Here is a 19,492-nt window from a genome sequence, read left to right as displayed (position 1 = left end):
CCCCCAAAATTTGGGATTTTTATGGAAAAAGCTTTGGGACTTTTTATGGCAAAATTCCCCCCAAATTTGGGATTTTTATGGGAAAATTTTCTGGATTTTTAGGGAAAAACTTGGGATTTTTACAGCAAAATTTGGGATTTTTGTGGCAGAAATTTTGGATTTTTTCTGGGGAAATTTTGGAATTTTTCTGGCAAAATTCCCCCAAAATTTGGGATTTTTATGGCAAAATTTGGATTTTTCTGGGGCAATTTTGGGACTTTTTCTGGCAAAATTCCCCCAAAATTTGGGATTTTTCGGGGGAATTTTCGGGACTTTTATGACAAAAATGTAGGGATATTTTGGGTTGATTTTGGGGCTATTTTGGGTTGATTTTTGCCGTTTTTGTGTCGGTTGCAGATGCAGCTGCTGCGCTTCTTCGTGCTCCCGCAGAGCCCGGGGGGGGTCCCCCAAATTCCCCAAATTTTGGGATTTTTGGGGCAAATTTCCCCCAAATTCTTGGATTTTTTTCTGGGGATTTTGGGGATTTGATGTTGTAAAATTTCCGCCAGGTTTTGGGGTTTATTCTGGGAAAATTTCTCCAAAATTGATGGAAAATTTGGGGGTTTTTTTGGGGAAAATGACCCCGAAATTTGGGCGTTTTATGGCCAAAATCGGGATTTTTGTGACAAAAACTTGAGGGTTTTTAATGGCAGAAGTCCCACAAAATTTGGGATTTTTGTGGGGAAATTTGGGGATTTTTTGTGGCAAAAATTGCAATCGTTAAGGCGAAAATTTTGGGGTTTTTCTGGGAAAACTCCCCCCAAAATTGGGATTTTAACGGGGAAATTTTGGGAATGTTCTGGGGAAATTTTCAGATCTTGAACTGGGATTTTTTCGGGTAAAATTTGGTATTTTTAGGACAAAAAATTTGCCGGTTTTGGGTTGATTTTTGCCGTTTTTGTGTCGGTTGCAGATGCAGCTGCTGCGCTTCTTCGTGCTCCCGCAGAGCCCGGGGGGGGTCCCCCAAATTCCCCAAATTTTGGGATTTTTGGGGCAAATTTCCCCAAAATTCTTGGATTTTTTTCCCTCAAATTTGGGGATTTTTATTGGGAAAATTCCCCCAAAATTTGGGATTTTTATGGGGGAATTTTGGGACTTTTTCTGGCAAAATTCCCCCAAAATTTGGGATTTTTATGGGAAAAGTTTTCTGGATTTTTAGGGAAAAACTTGGGATTTTTACAGCAAAATTTGGGATTTTTGTGGCAGAAATTTTGGATTTTTTCTGGGGAAATTTTGGAATTTTTCTGGCAAAATTCCCCCAAAATTTGGGATTTTTATAGCAAAATTTGGGATTTTTATGGGGCAATTTTGGGACTTTTTCTGGCAAAATTCCCCCCAAATTTGGGATTTTTCGGGGGAATTTTCGGGACTTTTATGACAAAAATGTAGGGATATTTTGGGTTGATTTTGGGGCTATTTTGGGTTGATTTTTGCCGTTTTTGTGTCGGTTGCAGATGCAGCTGCTGCGCTTCTTCGTGCTCCCGCAGAGCCCGGGGGGGGTCCCCGATCTGGGGGTGCCCTCGGGTTTGGGGTCCCCCCTGACGGCGGCCAAGGAGGTGGAGCCGGGGGTGACCGGGGTGTCCTGCGAGCTCTGCTACTACCTGGGATGGGCAGGTGAGAATTGGGCTGAAAAACACCAAATTTGGGCAAAAATTGGGTGAAATTTGGGTGAAAATTGGGCAAAAATTGGGTGAAATTTGGGCAAAAATTGGGCAAAAATTGGGTGAAAATTGGGCAAAAATTGGGTGAAATTTGGGCAAAAATTGGGCAAAAATTCTGAATTTTTGGGGTAAATTTTGGGGTTTTTTGATGAATTTTTGGTGAATTTTTGGGAGTTTCTGGAAGGTTTTGGGGGTGACCGGGGTGTCCTGCGAGCTCTGCTGCTGCATGGGGTGGGCTGGTGAGTTTGGGGGGAAAAACACCAAATTTGGGCAAAAATTGGGTGAAATTTGGGAAAAAATTGGGCAAAAATTGGGTGAAATTTGGGCAAAAATTGGGTGAAATTTGGGTAAATTTTGGGGTTTTTTTGGGATTTTTTGGTGAATTTTTGGTGAATTTTTGGGGGTGACCGGGGTGTCCTGCGAGCTCTGCTACTACCTGGGATGGGCAGGTGAGTTTGGGCTGAAAAACACAAAATTTGGGCAAAAATTGGGTGAAATTTGGGCAAAAATTGGGTGAAATTTGGGTGAAATTTGGGCAAAAAATGGGCAAAAATTGGGTGAAATTTGGGTGAAATTTGGGCAAAAATTGGGATTTTTTTGGGTCAATTTTGGGGTTTTTTCTGGTGATATTTTGTGGATTTTTTTGGTGATTTTTGGTGAGATTTGGGGTGAAAAACCCCAAATTTGGGCAAAAATTGGGCAAAAATTCTGAAATTTTTGGGCATTTTTTGCATAAATTTTGGGGGTTTTTGGCAAATTTTTGGTGAGTTTTTTTGTGGATTTTTTGGTGAATTTTTGTGAATTTTTGAGGATTTTTGGAGGGCTCTGAGAGCTCTGAGCTCACCTGGGATGGGCAGGTGAGATTGGGGGGAAAAACCCCAAATTTGGGCAAAAATTCTGAATTTTTGGGGTAAATTTTGGGGGTTTTTGTGGATTTTTGGGGATTTTTTGGCCAATTTTTGGTGAATTTTTGGGGGTTTCTGGAAGGTTTTGGGGGTGACCGGGGTGTCCTGCGAGCTCTGCTACTACCTGGGATGGGCAGGTGAGTTTGGGGGAAAAACACAAAATTTGGGCAAAAATTCTGAATTTTTGGTGTAAATTTTGGGGTTTTTTGGGATTTTTTGGCCAATTTTCGGTGAATTTTTGGTGAATTTTTGGTGAATTTTTGGGGGTGACCGGGGTGTCCTGCAAGCTCTGCTACTACCTGGGATGGGCAGGTGAGTTTGGGCTGAAAAACACCAAATTTGGGCAAAAATTGGGTGAAATTTGGGTGAAATTTGGGCAAAAATTGGGAAAAAATTCTGAATTTTTGAGCATTTTTTTGGTAAATTTTGGGGGTTTTCGGTGAATTTTTGTGGAATTTTTGGAGATCTTTTGGAGGGCTCTGAGAGCTCTGAGTTCGCCTTTTTGGGCAGGTGAGATTGGGGTGAAAAACACAAAATTTGGGAAAAATTCTGAATTTTTTGGGTAAATTTTGGGTTTTTTAGCCAATTTTTGGTGAATTTTTGGGGGTTTCTGGAAGGTTTTGGGGGTGACCGGGGTGTCCTGCGAGCTCTGCTACTGCCTGGGATGGGCAGGTGAGACTGGGGGGAAAAACACAAAATTTGGGCAAAAATTGGGTGAAATTTGGGTAAAAATTGGGTGAAATTTGGGTAAAAATTGGGTGACATTTGGGCAAAATTGGGCAAAAATTGGGATTTTTTGGGGTAAATTTTGGGGTTTTTTTGTGGATTTTTTGGCGAATTTTTGGTGAATTTTTGGGGGTGACCGGGGTGTCCTGCGAGCTCTGCTACTACCTGGGATGGGCAGGTGAGTTTGGGGGAAAAACCCCAAATTTGGGCAAAAATTCTGAATTTTTGGGGTAAATTTTGGTGTTTTTTGTTGAATTTTTGTTGAATTTTTGGTGAATTTTTGGTGAATTTTTGGGAGTTTTTGGAAGGTTTTGGGGGTGACCGGGGTGTCCTGCGAGCTCTGCTGCTGCCTGGGATGGGCAGGTGAGTTTGGGGGAAAAACACAAAATTTGGGCAAAAATTGGGTGAAATTTGGGCAAAAATTGGGATTTTTTTGGGAATTTTTGGTGGAATTTTAATTAGATTTTTGCCTGTTTTAATGCAATTTTAATGGGATTTTTAATGGGTTTTTTAATGGGATTTTTATGAGATTTTTTGCCATTTTAATGCAATTTTTAATGGGATATTTATGGGATTTTTGCCATTTTCATGGGATTTAATGGGATTTTAATGGGATTTTTTGCCATTTTCATGGGATTTTAATGGATTTTTTGCCATTTTTGGTGCGATTGTAATGGGATTTTTTGCAGTTTTAATGTGATTGTAATGGGATTTTTAATGGGACTTTTATAGGATTTTTGCCATTTTAATGGGATTTTAATGGGATTTTAATGGGATTTTTTGCCCTTTTAATGGGATTTTAATGGAAATTTTAATGGGATTTTTATGGAAATTTTTATGGGATTTTTATGGGATTTTTGTGGGATTTTAATGGGATTTTTGCCATTTTAATGGGATATTAATGGGATTTTTATGGGATTTTAATGGGATTTTTGCCATGTTAATGCAATTTTAATGGGATTTTCTATTTTTTTATGGGATATTTTTGGGATATTTTTGGTTCCAGGTGATTCCCCCCCAAACCCAGCTGAGCTCCAGAGCCTGCGCTGGATTTTGGGGATTTTAATGGGATTTTTTTGCCATTTTAATGGGATTTTAATGGGATTTTCATGGGATTTTTATGGGATTTTAATGGGATTTTAATGCAATTTTAATGCAATTTTAATGGGATTTTTGCCATGTTAATGGCATTTTTAATGGCATTTTTAATGGCATTTTTAATGGCATTTTTGCCATTTTAATGGGATTTTTATGGGATTTTTTGCCATTTTAATGGGATTTTAATGGCATTTTAATGGCATTTTTGCCATTTTAATGGGATTTTAATGGGATTTTTAATGGGATTTTAATGGGATTTTAATGGATTTTTTGCCATTTTTGGTGCGATTGTAATGGGATCTTTTGCAGTTTTAATGTGATTTTAATGGGATTTTTATGGGATTTTTATGAGATTTTTTGCCATTTTAATGGGATTTTAATGGGATTTTTTGCCATTTTAATGGGATTTTTATGGGATTTTCTATTTTTTTAATCAGATATTTTTGTTTTTCGGTTCCAGGTGATTCCCCCCCAAACCCCTCTGAGCTGCAGATCCTGCGCTGGATTTTGGGGATTTTCATGGGATTTTAATGGGATTTTTTGCCATTTTTATGGGATTTTTATGGGATATTTTTGGGTTTTCGGTTCCAGGTGATTCCCCCCCAAACCCAGCTGAGCTCCAGAGCCTGCGCTGGATTTTGGGGATTTTAATGGGATTTTAATGGGATTTTAATGGGATTTTTTGCCATTTTAATGCGATTTTAATGGATTTTAATGGGATTTTTTGCCATTTTAATGAGATTTTAATGGGATTTTTGCCATTTTAATGGGATTCTTATGGGATTTTTATGGGATTTTTATGGGATTTTTTGCCATTTTAATGGGATTTTAATGGGATTTTTTTGCCATTTTAATGGGATTTTTATGGGATTTTTACGGGATATTTTTGTTTTTCGGTTCCAGGTGATTCCCCCCCAAACCCAGCTGAGCTCCAGAGCCTGCGCTGGATTTTGGGGATTTTAATGGGATTTTAATGGGATTTTAATGGGATTTTAATGGGATTTTTGCCATTTTTATGGGATTTTTATGGGATTTTTATGGGATTTTTATGGGATTTTTATGGGATAATTTAGGTTTTTGGTTCCAGGTGATTCTCCCCCAAACCCAGCTGAGCTCCAGAGCCTGCGCTGGATTTTGGGGATTTTAATGGGATTTTAATGGGATTTTTATGGGATTTTTAGTGGGATTTTAATGTGATTTTAATGAGATTTTCATGGGATTTTAATGGGATTTTTTTGCCATTTTAATGGGATTTTTATGGGATTTTAATGGGATTTTTATGGGATTTTAATGCAATTTTAATGCAATTTTAATGCAATTTTAATGGGATTTTTGCCATGTTAATGGCATTTTAATGGCATTTTAATGGCATTTTTAATGGCATTTTTAATGGCATTTTTGCCATTTTAATGGGATTTTTATGGGATTTTTTGCCATTTTAATGGGATTTTAATGGGATTTTAATGGGATTTTAATGGGATTTTTTTGCCATTTTAATGGGATTTTTATGGGATTTTAATGGATTTTTTGCCATTTTTGGTGCGATTGTAATGGGATCTTTTGCAGTTTTAATGTGATTTTAATGGGATTTTTATGGGATTTTTATGAGATTTTTTGCCATTTTAATGGGATTTTAATGGGATTTTTTGCCATTTTAATGGGATTTTTATGGGATTTTCTATTTTTTTAATCAGATATTTTTCTTTTTCGGTTCCAGGTGATTCCCCCCCAAACCCCTCTGAGCTGCAGATCCTGCGCTGGATTTTGGGGTCCCCCCTGGCCCAGGGTGGGGACGTGGCCCAGAGGAGCTTCCTGAGCCCCCAGGGCCCCCACGTGCTGCTGGAGATTGGGCCCAGGTGGGGAAATTTGGGGAAAATTTGGGAAATTTTGGGAAAATTTGGAATTTTTGGGAAATTTGGGGATTTTTGGGAACCATTTGGCAAAATTTTGGGGGATTATGGGGAAATTTTAGCGGATTTGGGGGGGGGTTTGGGGGTTTTTGGGGGAATTTTTGGGGATTTTTTGGGGAAATTTTGGGGATTTTTGGGGGATTTTTGGGGGATTTTTGGGGGATTTTTTGGGGATTTTTTGGGGAATTTTGGGGGATTTTTTGGGAATTTTTGGGGATTTTTGGGGAATTTTTGGGGAATTTTTGGGGGGAATTGGGGAGATTTTGGGGGCAGTTTTGGGGGGCAGTTTTGGGGGGTTTTAGGGATTTTGGGGGGAATTTTGAGGGGATTTGGGGAGATTTTTGGGTGGAGCTTTTCCTATTTTGAGAGAATTTGGGGGGATTTTTGGGGGGATTTTTTTTTTTTGGTTTTGGGGGGAGTTTTAGGGGAATTTGGGGAATTTTTGGGGATTTTTTGGGGTATCTTGGGGGCTTTTATGGGGATTTTTGGTTTTTTTTGGGTGGATTGAGAGGAATTTGGGGGGATTATTTTGGAGATGTTTTGGGGAAATTTGGGGGATTTTTTGGGGGGTTTTGGACAGATTTTTGTGGCCGTTTTGGAAATTTTTGAGGATTATTTTGAAAATTTTGGGTTTTTTTTTTTTTAGTTTTGGAGGAATTCTGGGGAATTTTTGGGATTGGAGAAGGATTGCTTTGGGATTTTGGGGTTTTTGGGGGGATTTGGGGAAATTTTTGGCCCCCAGGGCCCCCACGTGCTGCTGGAGATCGGGCCCAGGTGGGGAAATTTGGGGAAAATTCGGGAAAATTTGGAATTTTGGGAAATTTGGGAAATTTGGGGATTTTTGGGAACGATTTGGCAAAAATTGTGGGGAATTTTGGGGGATTCTTTGGGATTTTTGGAGGGTTTTTGGGGGCAATTTTGGAATTTTTGGTGGGGATTTTTTGGAATTTTTTTGGGGAATTATTTGGGATTTGTTGAGGGAAATTTGGGGGAAATTTTGGAATTTTTGGTGGGGATTCTTTGGGATTTTTTGGGGGAATTATTTGGGATTTTTTGAGGGGTTTTTTGGAGAAATTTTGGAATTTTTGGTGGGGATTCTTTGGGATTTTTTGGGGAATTATTTGGGATTTTTTGAGGGTTTTTTTGGGGAAATTCTGGAATTTTTGGTGGGGATTATTTGGGATTTTTTTGGGGGAATTATTTGGGATTTTTTGAGGGGTTTTTTTGGGGAAATTTTGGAATTTTTGATGGGGATTATTTGGGATTTTTTGGGGGAATTATTTGGGATTTTTTGAGGGTTTTTTTTTGGGAAATTTTGGAATTTTTGGTGGGGATTTTTTGGGATTTTTTTTGGGGAATTATTTGGGATTTGTTGAGGGAAATTTGGGGGAAATTTTGGAATTTTTGGTGGGGATTCTTTGGGATTTTTTTTGAAATTTGGGGATTTGGAGGGAATTTGGGGCAGTTTTTTGGAGATCTGGGGCATTTTGGGGCTTTCTCGGGGATTTTTTGGTGTTTCTTGGGGAGGTTTTGAGAATTTTTTTGGATTTTTTTGGGATTTTTGGGGATTTTGGATTTTTGGGAAGGATTTTGGGTGGAGTTTTGGGGATTCTTTGGGATTTTTTGGGGATTTGGGGGGAAATTTGAAGGAATTTTGGCCCCTGGAGCTTCCTGAGCCCCCAGGGCCCCCACGTGCTGCTGGAGATCGGGCCCAGGTGGGGAAATTTGGGGGAAATTTTGGGAAATTTTGGGAAAATTTGGAATTTTGGGAAATTATGGGGGGTTTCAGGGGATTTTTGGGGGGAGTTTTGGGGGTTATTTTGGATTTTTTGGGGATTTTTTTGAAATTTATTTGGATTTTTTGGTGGGATTCTTTTGAATTTTTGGGGATTTTTTTTTCAGATTTTTTTTTTTTATTATTTTCTGGGGGGATTTTTTTTGGATTTTTTGGTGAATTTGGGGCTTTTTTGGGAAATTTTAGGGGATTTTTTGGGAAATTTTGGGGGGTCTTAGGGGGGATTTTTGGTATTTTGGGGCGATTTTTTGTGGGGTTTTTTGGGGGGGGCGGAATTTTGGGTTAATTGGTTCTAATTAATTAATTTAATTAATTACCACAGGCTGGGGGTGTGCACACCCCTGTCCACCAACGCTGTGTCACAAATTGGGGATTTTTGGGGCATTTTTGGTGGGATTTTGATGAGAATTTTGGGATTTTGGGGCTAATTGAGGATAATTAATTAGTGCTAATTAATTAATTAGGGCTAATTAACCCCAGGCTTGGGGCTGCTTGCCTGTGCGACTGTTTGGGGATTTTTGGGGGGATTTTAGGGGGTTTTTAGGGCACTTTTAGTGGGATTTGGATGGGAATTTCAGGATTTTTGGACTAATTAGTGCTAATAATTAATGCTAATTAAGGAATTGTGTTAATTACGGCAGGCTGGGGGTGTGCACACCCCTGTCCACCCACGCCGTGTCCCTGTGCTCAGACTGGGGATTTTTGGGGCATTTTTAGGGGGATTTGGATGGGAATTTTGGGATTTTGGGGCTAATTAGTGCTAATAATTAATGCTAATTAACGAATTCTGTTAATTACTGCAGGCTGGGGGTGTGCACAGCCCTGTCCACCAACGCTGTGTCACAAATTGGGGATTTCTGGGGCATTTTTAGTGGGATTTTGATGGGAATTTGGGGATTTTTGGCTAATTAAGGACAATTAATTAGTGCTAATTAATTAATTAGGGCTAATTAACCCCAGGCTTGGGGCTGCTTGCCTGTGCGACTGTTTGGGGATTTTTGGGGGGATTTTAGGGGGTTTTTAGGGCACTTTTAGTGGGATTTGGATGGGAATTTCAGGATTTTTGGACTAATTAGTGCTAATAATTAATGCTAATTAAGGAATTGTGTTAATTACGGCAGGCTGGGGGTGTGCACCCCCCTGTCCACCAACGCCGTGTCCCTGTGCCACGCGGCCGGGCTGAGCCGGGTGCGGCGCCTGGAGAGATCCCGCAGGATCCTGCTGCAGGTGGGGACAGGAACCCCAAAATCCCCAAAAATTCCCCAAAAAAATCCCCAAAAATTCCCCCCAAAATTCCCCCAAATTTCCTCAAAGTTTCCCCAAAAATCCCCAAAAATTCCCCAAAAAATTCCCCCAAAAATTCCCCCAAATTTCCTCAAAGTTTCCCCCAAAATCCCCAACAATTCCCCCAAAAATTCCCCCAAATTTCCTCAAAGTTTCACCAAAAATTCCCCCCAAAATTCCCCCAAATTTCCTCAAAGTTTCCCCCAAAATCCCCAAAAATTCCCCCAAAAATTTCCCCAAAAATCCCCAAAAATTCCCCAAAAAATTCCCCCAAAAATTCCCCCAAATTTCCTCAAAGTTTCCCCCAAAAATTCCCCCCAAAATTCCCCCAGAAAATTCCCAAAATTTAAAAAAAATCCCCACAAAAAGTCAAAAAAATTCCCCCAAAATTCTCAACGTCCCCAAGGTGTCCCCAAGGTGTCCCCAATGTCCCCAATGTCCCCAATGTCCCCAATCCCCCCAATGTCCCCCCAAATGTCCCCAAATGCCCCAAAACCTCCCCAGTGTCACCAATGTCCCCAATTCCCCCAATGCCCCCAATGACCCCAGTGTCCCCGATGTCCCCAATGTCCCCAATGTCCCCCCAATCCCCCCAATGTCCCCAATGTCCCCAATCCCCTCAGTGTCCCCAATGTCCCCAATGTCCCCATGGTCTCCAATGTCCCCAATGTCCCCAACATTCCTGATGTCCCCCCAATGTCCCCAGTTCCCACACTGTCCCCAGTGTCCCCAATGTCCCCAATCCCCCCAATGTCCCCAATCCCCCCACTGTCCCCAATCCCCGTGATGTCCCCCATGTCCCCAATGTCCCCAATCCCTCAATGTCCCCAATGTCCCCAATGTCCCCAATGTCCCCAATGTCCCCCAAAACATTCTCAATGTCCTCAGTCCCTGTGATGTCCCCAGTGTCCCCCATTGTCCCCAATGTCCCCGATGTCCCTGACTCCGTTGGTGTCCCCAATGTCCCCAATTCCCACATTGTCCCCAATGTCCCCAATCCCATTCATGTCCCCCCAGTGTCCCCGGTGTCCCCAAATCTCCCCAGTCCCCCCAATGTCCCCAATGTCCCCAATGTCCCCAATCCTCCCAATGTCCCCACAAATGTCCCCAAATGCCCCAATGTCACCAATCCCTGTGATGTCCCCAGTGTCCCCCATTGTCCCCATGGTCCCCAATGTCCCCAACATCCCCAATGTCCCTGACTCCATTGATGTCCCCAGTGTCCCCAGTTCCCACATTGTCCCCAATGTCCCCAATCCCATTCCTGTCTCCCCACTGTCCCCGGTGTCCCCAAATCTCCCCAGTCCTCCCAATGTCCCCAATGTCCCCCCAAATGTCCCCAATGTCCCCAAATCCTCCTCAGTGTCCCCAATGTCCCCATGGTCTCCAATGTCCCCAATGTCCCCAATCCCCCCAATGTCCCCAATCCCTGTGATGTCCTCAATGTCCCCAATCCCTCAATGTCCCCAATGTCTCCCCAAAGTCCCAATGTCCCCAATCCCCCCAATGTCCCCAATGTCCCCACTGTCCCCCGCGTGTCCCCAGCTGTCGTCCCCGGTGTCCCCGTCCGTCCGTGTCCGTCTGTCCCGCGCGCTCCGTGACCCGGTGACGGAGCAGCCGTACCCCCCCAGAGTGTCCCAAAAATATCCCCCAAAAACCCAAAAAAAATCAGAAAAAATTCCCCCAAAAAACTGAAAAAAAACAGGAAAAAAATCAGAAAAAAATCAGAAAAAATCAGAAAAAAAACGGAAAAAATTTGGAAAAAATGCTGAAAAAATCAGAAAAAAAAACGGAAAAAATTTGGAAAAAATGATGAAAAAATCAGAAAAAAACCTGAAAAAAATTGGAAAAAAATCAGAAAAAATCAGAAAAAAAAACCGGAAAAAATTTGGAAAAAAATGCTGAAAAAATAAGAAAAAAAAAATCAGAAAAAAATCGGAAAAAATTTGGAAAAAAATTGGGAAAAATTTGGAAAAAAATCAGAAAAAATCAGAAAAAAAATCGGAAAAAATCAGAAAAAATCGGAAAAAAAAATCAGAAAAAAATCAGAAAAAATGGGAATCAATGCCATTCACGTCCCCAAACGTCCCCCGCGTGTCCCCAGCTGTCGTCCCCGGCGTCCCCCGAGGCACGCGTCCGTCTGTCCCGCGCGCTGCGCGACCCGGTGACGGAGCAGCTGTACCCGGAGCCCCTGCGCACCTTCGATGTGCCCGCGGCGCCCGTGCCCGTCACCACCATCGACGTCCTGGCACGGGGACAGAGCGCGCTCAGGGAGGCGGACACAGAGCTGGGTGAGGGACATCAATGGGGACATCAGTGGGGACATCAATGGGGACATCAATGGGGACAGCAATGGGGACAGTGGGGACATCAATGGGGACAGTGGGGACATCAATGGGGACAGTGGGGACATCAATGGGGACAGTGGGGACAGCAATGGGGACAGTGGGGACAGCAGTGGGGACATTTGGGAGATTGGGGACATTGGGAACATCAATGGGGACATTGGGGATATCAATGGGGACAGAGCGCGCTCAGGGAGGCGGACGCCGAGCTGGGTGAGATTGGGGACAGCAATGGGGACAGTGGGGACAGTGAGGACATCAATGGGGACAGTGGGGACATCAATGGGGACATCAATGGGGACATCAATGGGGACAGTGGGGACATCAATGGGGACAGTGGGGACAGCAATGGGGACAGTGGGGACAGTGGGGACATCAATGGGGACATCAATGGGGACACTGGGGACATTGGGGATATCAATGGGGACAGAGCGCGCTCAGGGAGGCGGACGCCGAGCTGGGTGAGATTGGGGACAGCAATGGGGACATCAATGGGGACATCAATGGGGACAGTGGGGACAGCAATGGGGACAGTGGGGACATCAATGGGGACAGAGCGCGCTCAGGGAGGCGGACACCGAGCTGGGTGAGATTGGGGACATCAATGGGGACAGTGGGGACAGCAATGGGACATCAATGGGGACAGTGGGGACATCAATGGGGACATCAATGGGGACATCAATGGGGACAGTGGGGGCATTGGGGGAAATAATGGGGTTGGGGACATTGGGGACATCAATGGGGACGTTGGGGACAATGGGGACATTGGGGACAGAGAGCGCTGAGGGAGGCGGACACCGAGCTGGGTGAGGGACTGGGGACATCAATGGGGACAGTGGGGACATCAATGGGGACAGTGGGACAGCAATGGGGACATCAATGGGGACAGTGGGGACAGCAATGGGGACAGTGGGACAGCAATGGGGACAGCAATGGGGACATCAATGGGGACAGAGCGCGCTCAGGGAGGCGGACACAGAGCTGGGTGAGGGATTGGGGACAGTGGGGACATCAATGGGGACAGTGGGGACAGTGGGGGATTGGGGGATTGGGGACAGTGGGGACATTGGGGACAGAGAGCGCTCAGGGAAGCGGACAGCGAGCTGGGTGAGGGACATTGGGGACATTAATGGGGACATTGGGGACATCAATGGGGACATTGGGGGCATTGGGGACATTGATGGGGATTGGGGACATTGGGGATATCAATGGGGACATTGGGGACATCAATGGGGACATTGGGGACATCAATGGGGACATCAATGGGGACAGAGAGTGCTCAGGGAGGCGGACACCAAGCTGGGTGAGGGATTGGGGACATCAATGGGGACATCAATGGGGACATTGGGGGCACTGGGGACAATGGGGACATTGGGGACATCAATGGGGACATTGGGGGCACTGGGGACAATGGGGACACCGGGGATTGGGGGCATTAGGGACACTGAGGGGACATTGGGGGTGTTGGGGACATTGAGGGGACATTGGGGACATTGGGGACACTGAGGGGACATTGGGGACATTGGGGACATTGAGGGGACATTGGGGACCGAGGAGGGATTGGGAGCGAGTGAGGACCTCGGGAATTTTTTGGGATTTTTTTTTTAATTCTTGGGGATCTTTTGGGGAAGTTTTCGGGAAAAAATTGGGGAATTTTTGTGGAACTTTGGGCTGAATTTTGTTGGAATTTTTTGGGAATTTTGTGGAAATGTTTTGAGGATTTTTGGAGGCATTTTTGGGGCAATTTTAAGGGATTTTTTTTTTTTTTTTGCTGATTTCTTTGGGAATATTTTTGGGAATGTGCAGGAAATTTTTGAGCAATTCTTTGGGGATTTGTGGGGAATTTTGTGGGGAGTTTTTGGCCAGAAATCTTTTGGAATTTGTTGAGCATCTGTTGGGAATTTTTGGGGGGCATCTTTTGGGACATTTTTTGAGAGCATTTAAAAAAAATTATGCGTTTTTTGGGGATTTTTTGGTAAATTTGGGCAATTCTTTTGAGAATTTAAAAAATATTTTTGGGGTATGTTTTGGAAATTTTGGGGGAATTTTCTGGGAATTTTTTAGGAACATTTTTTTTTTTTTTTTTTGGGAGGGGGTTATTGTTTTTTGGGATATTTTTGGGAATTTGGGGGATGTTTTTGGGGGATATTTTTGGGAATACTTTTAGGAACATTTTGGAGATTTTTTTTTTTGTATTTTTTTGGTCATTTTTTGTAATTTTTTTGTATTTTTTGGGGGGAGTTTGTGGAGTAATTCTTGGGAACTTTTTAGGGGGATTTTTTGGGAACTTTTTTTTTGGGAACTTTTTTTCATTTTTTGGTGATTTTTTTTTTTCCCCTTTCTCCAGGCCTGGCCTTCGACTCGTGGGACCTGGAGTTCTACACTCAGCTCTTCCAGAAGGCCGGGAGGAACCCGACCTCCGTGGAGCTCTTTGACCTGGCCCAGAGCAACAGGTGAGCCAAAAAACTCCAAAAATCAAAAAAAACCATCAAAATGCTACAAAATCCCAGAGAAATCCTGCAAAAATCCCACAAAAATCCCATTAAAATCCATAAAATCCCTGAAATTTTCATTCCTGGAGGTCTCTGAGCTGGCCCAGAGCAACAGGTGAGCCCAAAAACTCCACAAAAACACAGAAAAACTGCAAAATCCCAGAAAAAATAAAAATGCTGCAAAATCCCAGAGAAATCCTGCAAAAATCCCACAAAAATCCCATAAAAATCCCACAAAAATCCCATAAAAATCTCATAAAAATCTCATAAAAATCTCATAAAAATCCAATTAAAATCCATAAAATCACTGAAATTTTCATTCCTGGAGCTCTGTGAGCTGGCCCAGAGCAACAGGTGAGCCCAAAAAACTCCAAAAACACAGAAAAACTGCAAAATCCCAGAAAAAATAAAAATGCTACAAAATCCCAGAGAAATCCTGCAAAAATCCCACAAAAATCCCACAAAAATCCCACAAAAATCTCATAAAAATCTCATAAAAATCCAATTAAAATCCATAAAATCACTGAAATTTTCATTCCTGGAGGTCTCTGAGCTGGCCCAGAGCAACAGGTGAGCCCAAAAAACACCCCAAAAACACAGAAAACCTGCAAAATCCCAGAAAAAATAAAAATGCTACAAAATCCCAGAGGAATCCTGCAAAAATCCCACAAAAATCCCATAAAAATCTCATAAAAATCTCATAAAAATCCAATTAAAATCCAATTAAAATCCACAAAATCGCAGAAATTTTCATTCCTGGAGCTCTGTGAGCTGGCCCAGAGCAAGAGGTGAGCCCAGAACACCCCAAAAACACCAAAATGCCCCAAAGTCGGAGAAAATCCCAGAAAAATAAAAAAGAAATGCAAAAAATCCCAAAGTCGTCGCACCGATGACGTCATACCTGTGAAACCGATGACGTCACCTCTTTCCCACAGCGAGCGCAGCCGCCATTGGTTCTTCCGTGGTCACGTGACCACCGATGGCCGCCCAGTGGGTGGGTCCTTGTGATGACGTCACGCCGATGGCGTCACAATGGTGACGTCGCAGTGATGACGTCATATCTTTCCCCCGCGGCGAGTGGTCGCCATTGGTTCTTCCGGGGTCACGTGACCATCGACGGCCGCCCCTGTGGGCGTGTCCCTGTGATGACGTCACTCTGATGATGTCATTCCTGTCCCCCGCAGCGAGCGCGGCCCCCATTGGTTCTTCCGGGGTCACGTGACCCTGGATGGCTCTTGTGTGGGCGGGTCCCTGTGATGACATCACACTGATGACGTCACTCTGATGATGTCATACCTCCCCCCCCCCCCCCCCGCAGCGAGCACAGCCGCCATTGGTTCTTCCGCGGTCACGTGACCATCGGTGACTCACATGTGGGTGGGTCTCTGTGATGACGTCACACTGATGACGTCACTCTGGTGACGTCATTCTTGTCCCCGCAGCGAGCACAGCCGCCATTGGTTCTTCCGGGGTCACGTGACCGTGGACGGGCGGCCGGTGGGCGTGTCCCTGTGATGACGTCACTCTGATGATGTCACTCTGATGATGTCATGTCTTTCCCCCCCCCACAGCGAGCACAGCCGCCATTGGTTCTTCCGGGGTCACGTGACCGTGGATGGCCGCCCGGTGGGCGTGTCCCTGTTCCGCTCCCTGATGGACACGCAGAGCTCCTCCCACCCCAACAACGTCATCAAGTTCTGCGACAACAGCAGGTGTGACGTCATAGAGACAGCTGGGGACACACCTGGGGACACCTGGGGACAGCTGGGACACACCCGGGACACACCCGGGGACATCAGGGACACACCTGGGGACACCTGGGGACACCTGGGGACACCTGGGGACATCATAGATACACCTGGGACACACCTGGGGACATTGGGGACAGCTGGGACACACCTGGGACATGGGGACATCACAGATACACCTGGGGACACCTGGGGACAGCTGGGACACACCTGGGACACACCTGGGGACAGCTGGGGACATTGGGGACACACCTGGGACACACCTGGGACACACCTGGGGACAGCTGGGGACATTGGGGACACACCTGGGACACACCTGGGACACACCTGGGGACAGCTGGGGACATTGGGGACACACCTGGGACACACCTGGGACACACCTGGGGACAGCTGGGGACATTGGGGACACACCTGGGACACACCTGGGACACACCTGGGGACACCTGGGACACACCTGGGGACATTGGGGACACACCTGGGGACACCTGGGGACATTGGGGACATCATAGACACACCTGGGACACACCTGGGGACATTGGGGACACCTGGGACACACCTGGGGACACACCTGGGACACACCTGGGACACACCTGGGGACATCATAGATACACCTGGGGACACCTGAGATACCTGACACACACCTGGGGACACACCTGGGACACACCTGGGGACACCTTGGGGACATCAGGGACACCTGGGGACACCTGGGGACACACCTGGGGACACGATAGATACACCTGGGGACACACCTGGGGACACACCTGGGGACATTGGGGACACCTGGGGACATCAGGGACACACCTGGGGATATTGGGGACACACCTGGGGACACACCTGGGACACACGGACACAGCTGGGGCAGCTCCTCCCACCCCAACAACGTCATCAAGTTCTGCGACAACAGCAGGTGTGACGTCATCGGGACACCTGGGGACACACCTGGGGACACCTGGGGACACACCTGGGACACACCTGGGGACACACCTGGGGAACATGGTGACATCATAGACACACCTGGGGACAGTTGTGACACACCTGACACACACCTGGGGCACACCTGGGGACACCTGGGGACAGCTGGGGACACCTGGGACACAGCTGGGGACATGGGGACACCATAGATACACTTGGGGACACCTGGGGACACACCTGGGACATTGGGGACACCTGACACACACCTGGAGACACCTGGGACACACCTGGGGAACATGGTGACATCATAGACACACCTGGGGACAGTTGTGACACACCTGAGACACACCTGGGGACCCCTGGGGACACCATAGATACACCTGGGACACACCTGGGGACATTGGGGACATCTGGGACACCTGGGGACACCTGGGGACACCTGGGGACACACCTGGGGACACACCTGGGGACACCTGGGGACATTGGAGACACACCTGGGACACACCTGGGGACATTGGGGACACACCTGGGACACACCTGGGACACACCTGGGGACATTGGGGACATCATAGATACACCTGGGACACACCTGAGATACCTGACACACACCTGGGACACACCTGGGGACAGCTGGGGACACACCTGGGGACACTTGGGGACACCTGGGGACAGCTGGGACACACCTGGGACACACCTGGGGACATTGGGGACATTGGGGACACACCTGGGGACACCTGGGACACACCTGACGCTCTCCCCTCCCCCTCAGTGCCATCCACAGGGTCCCGGGCTGGGATTTTGGGGTGAATTTGGGATTTTTTGGGGTTTTTTTGGGCAGTTATGTGGGGTGAATTTTGGGGGATTTTTGGGGGTGAATATTGGGGTGAATTTTGTGGATTTTGGGGTGAATTTGGGGAATTTTTTGGGGAGTTATTTGGGGTGAATTTTTGGGGGTTTTTGGGTGAATTTTGGGGTGAATTCTGTGGATTTTGGGTGAATTTGGGGAATTTTTTTGAGGGATTTTTTGGGGAGTTTTCTGGGGTGAATTTTTTGGGATTTTGGTGAATTTTGGGTTGAATTTTGCCGATTTTGGTGCCTTTCCCCCAGCGCCATCCGCGGCGTCCCCGTGGCCGCGCTGTGGCCGCAGAACCCGGCCGGGCCCGGCCCCTACGAGAGGAGAACGAGCGTCCGGCACGTGACCTTCACCGCCGAGACGCACAACTTCCCCACCGGTCAGTCGGGGGTCAGAGGTCATCCTTGGGGTCAGAGGTCATCCTTGGGGTCATCTGGGGTCAGTGGGAGTGGTCAATAGTCAATGGTTATTGGTCAATGGTCAGTGGTCAGTGGTCAGTGGTCAGTGGTCAGTGGTCACTCAGTGGTCAGTGGTCAGTGGGAATGGTCAGTGGTCAGTGGGAATGGTCAGTGGTCAGTGGGAATGGTCAGTGGTCAGTGGTCAGTGGTCAATGGTCAGTGGTCAGTGGGAATGGTCAGTGGTCAGTGGGAATGGTCAATGGTCAGTGGTCAGTGGGAATGGTCAGTGGTCAGTGGGAATGGTCAGTGGTCAGTGGTCAGTGGGAATGGTCAGTGGTCAGTGGTCAGTGGGAATGGTCAGTGGTCAGTGGGAATGGTCAGTGGTCAGTGGTCAATGGTCAGTGGTCAATGGTCAGTGGTCAGTGGTCAGTGGTCAGTGGTCAGTGGTCAGTGGTCAATGGTCAGTGGTCAGTGGTCAGTGGGAATGGTCAGTGGTCAGTGGTCAATGGTCAGTGGTCAGTGGTCAGTGGGAATGGTCAGTGGTCAATGGTCAGTGGTCAGTGGTCAATGGTCAGTGGTCAGTGGTCAGTGGTCAGTGGTCAATGGTCAGTGGTCAGTGGTCAGTGGTCAGTGGTCAATGGTCAGTGGTCACTCAGTGGTCAGTGGTCAATGGTCAGTGGTCAATGGTCAGTGGTCAGTGGTCAATGGTCAGTGGTCAATGGTCAATGGTCAGTGGTCAGTGGTCAATGGTCAGTGGTCAGTGGTCAATGGTCAGTGGTCAATGGTCAGTGGTCAGTGGTCAATGGTCAGTGGTCAGTGGTCAGTGGTCAGTGGTCAGTGGTCAGTGGTCAATGGTCAGTGGTCAATGGTCAGTGGTCAATGGTCAGTGGTCAGTGGTCAGTGGTCAATGGTCAGTGGTCAGTGGTCAGTGGTCAATGGTCAGTGGTCAGTGGTCACTCAGTGGTCAGTGGTCAATGGTCAGTGGTCAGTGGTCAGTGGTCAGTGGTCAATGGTCAATGGTCAGTGGTCAATGGTCAGTGGTCAGTGGTCACTCAGTGGTCAGTGGTCAATGGTCAGTGGTCAGTGGTCAATGGTCAATGGTCAGTGGTCAATGGTCAGTGGTCAATGGTCAGTGGTCAGTGGTCAGTGGTCAGTGGTCAGTGGTCAATGGTCAATGGTCAGTGGTCAGTGGTCAGTGGTCAGTGGTCAATGGTCAATGGTCAATGGTCAGTGGTCAGTGGTCAGTGGTCAATGGTCAATGGTCAGTGGTCAGTGGTCAGTGGGAATGGTCAGTGGTCAGTGGTCAATGGTCAGTGGTCAGTGGTC

At 46.2% G+C, this 19,492-nt stretch overlaps 1 protein-coding gene across 1 annotated transcript in view; it reads left to right on the top strand.

Annotated features, from left to right (window-relative positions):
* Positions 1 to 3,436: 3,436 nt before the first annotated feature.
* PFAS (phosphoribosylformylglycinamidine synthase) overlaps positions 3,437 to 19,492 on the top strand; it is a gene marked incomplete at both ends in the record, with an annotated part of 73,977 nt that continues 57,921 nt past the window's right edge. The window contains 7 exons of the mRNA XM_058043066.1: positions 3,437 to 3,509; positions 6,147 to 6,285; positions 9,256 to 9,361; positions 11,523 to 11,709; positions 14,111 to 14,216; positions 15,827 to 15,967; positions 18,023 to 18,147. Of these exons, the coding sequence (XP_057899049.1) occupies positions 3,437 to 3,509; positions 6,147 to 6,285; positions 9,256 to 9,361; positions 11,523 to 11,709; positions 14,111 to 14,216; positions 15,827 to 15,967; positions 18,023 to 18,147 (877 nt within the window). The remainder of the gene's footprint in view (positions 3,510 to 6,146; positions 6,286 to 9,255; positions 9,362 to 11,522; positions 11,710 to 14,110; positions 14,217 to 15,826; positions 15,968 to 18,022; positions 18,148 to 19,492) is intronic.

Source organism: Melospiza georgiana, chromosome 34, assembly GCF_028018845.1.
Source record: "Melospiza georgiana isolate bMelGeo1 chromosome 34, bMelGeo1.pri, whole genome shotgun sequence".
Taxonomy (NCBI): Eukaryota; Metazoa; Chordata; class Aves; order Passeriformes; family Passerellidae; genus Melospiza; species Melospiza georgiana.
The sequence above is the reverse complement of the archived record's forward strand: the minus strand, read 5'-3'. Positions and strand labels throughout refer to the sequence as shown.